Source organism: Adiantum capillus-veneris, chromosome 1, assembly GCF_014529385.1.
Source record: "Adiantum capillus-veneris isolate H3 chromosome 1, ASM1452938v2, whole genome shotgun sequence".
NCBI lineage: Eukaryota > Viridiplantae > Streptophyta > Polypodiopsida > Polypodiales > Pteridaceae > Adiantum > Adiantum capillus-veneris.
The window spans coordinates 24,206,492-24,213,826 of NC_140931.1; the positions used below are offsets into that span (position 1 = coordinate 24,206,492).

Below are 7,335 nucleotides of genomic sequence, written 5' to 3' on the forward strand. Positions count from 1 at the left end.
TTCTTGGTCCCATAGGTCATATATGACCTCCGTGGACGATAATCCAATCTATCTATCTATCTCTCTCTCTCTCTCTCTCTCTCTCTCTCTCTCTCTCTCTCTCTCGAATGTGGGACGTACGCAGTGTTCGGGAAAAATGTGTCTCAGCTTAACATCATGCCGTTTTCAATTTCAAAAATGCCGGTGGAGGGCGAGGGGAAAAGGAGAAATTCCGCCCCAGACTAGAGAAAAACAGTGTAAAAAACCAAAAATAGTATAGATATAGATTAAATATTATTGCCAAAAAGAGCTCGCGGGGAACAAAAAAAAAAAAAAAAAAAAGGTGACGATCGGTTTAAGCTTTAAGGTCTGCAAGGCGATATGAAGCTTTAATTCTCCCCCGTTTTTGAAGGTCTGCAGAAAGCTGGAACCAGAGAACTATTCTGAAAAGCGTGTCTCTGGTAGCAGCCTTTGTCAAGCTGGACTGACCCGACCTTGGCCTTCAACGACCATAACTAATGACCTCTAGCAACCCAGTGGCGTAAGTGCCTGGAGCGGCGGACAGTTGTGGCATCAAAAACACGTATTGGTGCAAGCAAAAGAGCGACACCATTGGGCCTTGTGTAGGGCAGCAAGAGATAAGCTCAGATCATGTTGGAGGTATTGTCCTGAATGGCTGGACACCACAAAGCTCGCTCGCTGCGTAAGGTCCCAGGTTTACAAACAAGTTCCTTTGGAGTCCTTGCTTATCTCTTGTTGCCCTACACAAGGCTCAATTGCCGTTGCTCCTCTGTTGGACTCGATTTGTAAAACGCTCAGATCATGTCGGATCAGGTATTGTCCTGAATGGCTGGACGCCAAATAGCTCGTTTTCTTTGTGAAGAGTCCAGCAAAGGAGCAACGGGAATTGAGCCTTCTGTAGGGCAAGAGATAAGCAAGAACTCCAAAGGAACTTTTTTCTCTTTTGTTGCCTCATTGAAAGCCTGTGCCAAGAAGGAGGATTTGCTAGAGGGCTCTCGTCTTCATGCTCAAATTCGGTCAAGGCAGTTACACAAAAACATTATTGTGGGAAATACATTGATTAGCATGTATGCCAAATGCGGTGCATTCGGTGAAGCACATGAAGTGCTTAAAGAGCTTCCTGTGCGGGATGTCGTTTCTTGGTCAGCACTTATTTCAGGATATGCCCTAAAAAGGCAGTGTATAGAAGCGTTGAACTGTTATGATCAAATGCTAAGAGATGGCGTTTCTCCAAACGCATTTACCTATGCTTGCATCTTGAAAGCCTGTAGCATCACTCAAGATGTTGAGAAGGGCAAACAAATCCATGAGGAAATTGCTAGTCAGGGGCTCCTAGGAAAAGATGTCGTGCTTGGCAATGCCTTGATCGACATGTATGCTAAGAGCGGTGTGCTTACGAGAGCAAAGCAGGTGCTTGATGAACTTTCTACTCGGAATGCAGTGTCTTGGTCGGCATTAATCGCAGGGTATGCCCAAGAGGGGCAGGGAAAGGATGCTTTGGATTGTTATGAGGGGATGCTGAATGATGGTATAACTCCCGATGCATTCACCTACGTTGGCATCTTGAAGGCTTGTGGCATCACAGGAGCAATGGAAAGGGGCAAACAATTTCATGATGAGATTGTTAATCAAGGTCTACTGGCAAAAAATGTTGTCCTTGGTACAGCTTTGGTTGACATGTACGCTAAGTGTGGTTTGCTCGAAAAAGCACAAGTAGTGCTCAACGAGCTTCCCATTCGGAATGCAGCATCTTGGAATGCTCTTATCGCAGGATATGCCCAGCAAGGGCTGGGTAAGGAAGCTTTGGATTCATTTCAGACGATGCAAAGTGAAGGCCTCTCTCCAAGTGCAGTCACTTACACTAGCATCTTGAAGGCCTATGGAATCACACAAGAAATTGAAAGGGGCAAAAAAGTGCACGATGAGGTTGTTAGTCGAGGTCTCTTGGGAAAAGACATTAGGCTTGGTGCTGCCTTGGTTGACATGTATGTCAAGTGTGGTTTCCTTGCAAAAGCTGCACAATTGATGAATGAGCTTCCGGTTCGGAATGTAGTTTGCTGGAATGCACTCATTGCAGGCTATGCTGAACAGGGCCACGGCAATGCAGCCTGGAACTGCTATGAGCGGATGCTCTGTGAGGGTGTTGTGGCAGATGTTGTCACATATGAGTGCATATTGAAGGCTTGTGGAATTAAAGGTGCAATTGACAAGGGCAAACAACTTAATGATAAGATCGTCAATTGGGGTATGGTGGAAAAAGCTGTTGCACTTCGCACTGCCTCGGTTGACATGCATATCAAATGTGGTGTGCTCAGGATGGCTGCACCAGTGCTTGATGGGCTTCCTGTTGGAGATGTCGTCTCTTGTCAATAGGAATTGCTGGCTTATGCCTGGCACCAGAACTGTCTGATGAAGCCTCACTTTTTGTATTGTCTCTTAGAATGCACTGATGAGAGGGTTTTCTCAGTATGATTACAATGGAATTGGAGCATCATGCTTGCATGGTGGATCTGATTGTTTGTCAAGGACACCGTGATAAGGCAATGGCAATAGTTAAGAGGGTGCAAATGAGCTTTATCCAAAGTAGATAAAGGTCATGCTGCAGCATACACCTCCACGAAAAAATTCTTCATGGCTGCTTGTATTTATGAGGATGTAGAAAAAATGTAAGTTATGCGAGTCTAAAATACTGCAGCTGTCTCAGAAGCCACCAGGAAAATCTTACGAATGAATGTTGCAAATATGGAGGCTTTTCTTCTGTACAGCTTTGCATGCCAAACTTTCAGAATGGAGGGCAAAGCTTTGTTATATTGGCTTGGAATAGTGTCTCTTTGGAAGGCTAGATGAAGGAAACTCTATAATTTGACAAAGAAAGCTATTAGAAGCAACGTTGCTGAGAAAAGCTATGTGCCTGCAATGCTGTCAAAAGTGACCCCAGAGCGTGAGAGAAGCAATATTGTGACTGCACCCAAGAGCAGGAACTATTTTGGACTTCGACTGGTTCTCACCAAGGTGATTGTGGCCACCAATTACAAGGTTGGCTGCTCTGAGATGACAATTGGCTTGTGAGAGCTCATGAAAATTGGCTTGTGAGGGCTCTTAATGGCATTGCAAATGTGCACAAGAAATGGCATTCCACAAGAAACATGATTTACTACAGAAAATGGCATGGGTAAGATCACTGAGAAGGAAGAGGAATGAAAGCTTGGCACCTCAACCCCTTCTTGGTCTCCTCAAGAACTGGCCTGCCCTGGCTGCCTCCACCTTGGCCTCTCTGCCTCTGCTCTCTAGCTATCTGCTACACTCCTATGTTGCATGCAAACTACAGTTCCACGCTCTACAAATTAACAAATCAGTCTATCGAAAAAGTTATCTGGCACACACACACACACACATTGCTTTCACCCCCCTTCACTTGCCGCCTACAACTCTTTGTGCTGGCAATTTGGCTTGCAATTAAAGCATTGGCAGCAGCTGCATGCAAGCGGTCTTAAAGGGGAACAAGTATATTGGCAAACCCGTATGGCTTCCTCTGCTCATCATCCTCCAAGCTTCCCCTTCTCATCATCTTGCTAAAGGCCTTGCTTTTGACTTGGTTGGCCCAAGGCGATTTTGTGAAATCAGGCCTCACAATCATCCACGTAGCATAGTGTTCAACCATTGGATTTATAAAACCTGCGGACGGTGGGATATCATGCACAGCAGCGCACAGCAGTAATCTGGTTTACGCAGCTTTTCAGGAGTTATCTGGTTTGCGCAGGCTTTTCAGCAGCCACATTCGCTTTTCAGACGCTATTTGTTATGTATATTAGATATGGTTGCTTCACATAGTGCACAAGCTTTTTACCTTGGTAAGCCTACAGGTGTCTGGTGCTGTTACAAGGTGTGGTACTAACGCTGATGCACAGCCGGCATGGGTTGGTGCATTGATTGGGGGATATGCCCAACTGGGACAAGGACAAGGCTAGGAAGCTCTGGGCTGTTTTCAGCAGATGCAAAGAGACGGCATCTCTCCAAATGTAATCACCTACACTTGCATCTTGAAGGCATGTGGCATTACGCTAGATGCTGATATGGGCAAAAGAATCCACGATGATATTTTTTGTGAAGGGGCTGTTGAAAAAAGAAGTGCTTGGAAATGCCTTGGTTGACATCTATGCCAAATACTTCAGAAAGCTCAGAAAAGTGCTTGACAAGCATCCTGTCCGGAGTCTCATCTCTTGGAAAGTACCGGTTGCGGGATATTTCCAACAAGGGCAGGGCCAGGAAGCTCTGGGCTGTTTCCAGCGGCTGCAAATTGAGGGCATTTCTCCAGATGTGATTGACCTATGCTTGCATCTTCAAGGCATAGGGCACCATGTAGGACTCCAATATGGGCAACTGTGATATTGTTAGACAGGGGCTGCGTGCTTGGTACTGCCTTGATCGAGATGCATTCCAGGTTTTGTGTGCTTGAGAAAGCACAAAAAGTGCTTGAGGAGCTTTCTGTCTGGAATGTCATCTCTTGACGCACACTGATTGCAGGATATGCTCAACAGGGCCAAAGAGCACTGGTCTGTCTTCAGTGAATGCAAAACGAGGGCATTTCCCCATATGCAATCACCTATGCTTGCATCTTGAAGGCATGTGGCACTATGCAGAACGCCTATATGGGCAACATAATTCACGATGATATTGTTAGTCATGGGCTGTTGAAACAAAGTGTTGTGCTCGGCACTGCCTTGGTTGACATGTATGCCAGATGTTGTCTACTTCAGAAAGCACAAAAAGTTCTTGAGGAGCTGGCTGTCCGGAATGTTAATTCTTAGAATGCCACTGATTGCGGGATATGCCGAACAGGGGCGGGGCTAGGAAGCTTTGGGCTGTTTTCAGCTGATGCGAAGCGAGCGTATCTCTCCAGATGCACCAGCTATGCTTGCATCTTGAAGGCATGTGGAAATTTGGAAGACGCTGAAATGGGCAAAATTTGGAAGACGCTGAGATGGGCGAAAGAACTCACCATGATATTGTTAGTCAGGGGTTGTTTTGAAAAACGTTATGCTTGGCACTGGCTTCGTTGACATGTACGCCAAATGTGGCAGGGCCAAGAAGCCCTGGGCTGTTTTCAGCAGATGTGAAGCGAGGGCACCTCTCCAGATGCAATCACCTATGCTTTTGTCTTGAAGGCATGTGGCATTACGCTACATGCTGATATGGGCAAAAGAATTCCCGATGATATTTTTAGTCCAAGGATGTTGAAAATAGACGTCGTGCTTGGAAATGCCTTGGTTGACATCTATGCCAAATACTTCGGAAAGCTCAGAAAAGTGCGTGACGAGCTTCCTATTTGGAATGTCGTCTCTTGGAACTCACTGATTGTGGGATATTCCCAACAAGGGCAGGGCCGGGAAGCTCTGGGCTGTTTTCAGCGGGTGCGAAACAAAGGCATTTCTCCAGATGTAATCACCTATGCTTGCATCTTCAAGGCATGGCACTATGCAGGAATCCAATATGGGCAACGATGATATTGTTAGACAGGGGCTGTGCGCTTGGCATTGCCTTGATCGACATGTATTCCAAATGTGGTGTGCTTGAGAAAGCACAAAAAGTGCTTGAGGAGCTTTTTGTCCGGAATATGGTCTCTTGGAATGCACTAATTGTGGGATATGCTCAATAGGGCAGGGCCAGAGAGCTTTGGTCTGTTTTTGGCGGATGCAAAGTGAGGGCATTTCTCCATATGCGATCACCTATGCTTGCATCTTGAAGGCATGTGGCACTATGCAGAATGCTGAAATAGGCAACATAATTTACGATGAGGCCGTTGAAACAAATTGATGTGCTCGGCACTGCCTTAGTTGACATGTATGCCAGATGTGGTGTACTTCAGAAAGCACAAAAAGTGCTCGAGGAGCTGGCTGTCCGGAATGTTAAGTCTTAGAAAGCACTGATTGTAGGATACGCCAAACAGGGGCGGGGCCAAGAAGCTTTGCGCCGTTTTCAGCTGATGTGAAGCGAGCACATCTCTCCATATGCAATCACCTATGCTTGCATCTTGAAGGCATGTGACAATTTGGAAGACGCTGAGATGGACAGAAGAACTCACGATGGTATTGCTAGTCAGGAGCTGTTGAAAGAAAACATTATGCTTGGCACTCCCTTGGTCGACATATAGCCAAATGTGGCAGGACTCGGAAGCCCTAGGCTGTTTTCAGTACATGTGAAGCGAGGGAATCCCTCCAGATGCAATCACCTATGGTTTCATCTTGAAGACATGTGGCACTACGCTAGATGTTGATATGGACAAAAGAATACTATTTTTAATAAGGGGCTCTTCGAAATAGAATTCGTGCTTGGAAATGCCTTGGTTGACATCTATGCCAAATACTAGCTTACTGTATGGAATGTCGTCTCTTGGAATGCACTGACTGTGGGATATTTCCAACAGGGCAGGGCCAGGAAGCTCTTGGCTGTTTTTAGCGGATGCAAAATGAGGGACCTATGCTTGCATCTTCAAGGCATGTGGCATTATGCAGGATTCCAATATGGGCAATGATGATATTGTTAGACACGGTGTCGGAATGTGTGCAGTTTAGTTGGGAAGGTGTAAAACCTCTGGTTGTAAGAGTTTGTGATGAGAGTCACAAACACTTTGCGAAAAAGCGTTTGTGGAGAATCACCAACCCTCTTTCTAAGGGTGACAGAGAATCTAAGAGTGTTCGTGACAGCAAAGTCACAAACCCTCTTTCCTATCGTGCTTGGAAATTGCTTGTTTTCGTAGTTGAGATTATGATAAGAGGATCATCAAATCACATTCATTTCACTTTAAAAGATCATTTGAAAACACTAAAGTTTCAGCCATGAAACCTTAATGCTCATACAAGCACAATTCTCAATCAAAACCCAAACCTCTTCATGGTACCATGTAGTCTCGTCTTCAATTACATAGTCGTAGCATCAAACACTTGAAAGGAATGTTCGAGCTTCCACTTTCATGACGATAATTTTTTGATTTTACAAAGATTTATGAGCTTCTAAAGTGAAGCTCACACACCATTTTGATAAGGGGAAACCCTAATTCACTCCCTCACTAGCTCAGATACAAGATTTCGAGGAGGCGAGACTGCCCTACACATAGATTGAGCAACCATGGAAGTCCTGTCACAGTAGTGCAAAATTGCTGGTCTTTTTTGTAAAAAGCAGCCCTCTCTCTCTCTTACCCAGGGCATTTTCAGTTGATGTGTCAATTTTTGGACCATTTTGTCACTTTGGACCAAAACTAAGTCATTTTCAGGTCATTTTTGAAAAAAAAAAATCATTTTTGATGTGAAAAATCTCAAATGGAGTTAGAAAAATCCC

General features: G+C 45.1%; 1 protein-coding gene across 1 annotated transcript; it reads left to right on the forward strand.

Annotated features, from left to right (window-relative positions):
- The first annotated feature begins 322 nt into the window (after positions 1-322).
- Positions 323-6,766, forward strand: LOC147464427 (pentatricopeptide repeat-containing protein At4g18520, chloroplastic-like). The gene has a single exon (XM_086514879.1). It carries the CDS (start codon positions 826-828, stop codon positions 2,371-2,373), a length of 1,548 nt encoding a protein of 515 aa, XP_086371005.1. The 5' UTR covers positions 323-825; the 3' UTR covers positions 2,374-6,766.
- Positions 6,767-7,335: the final 569 nt, after the last annotated feature.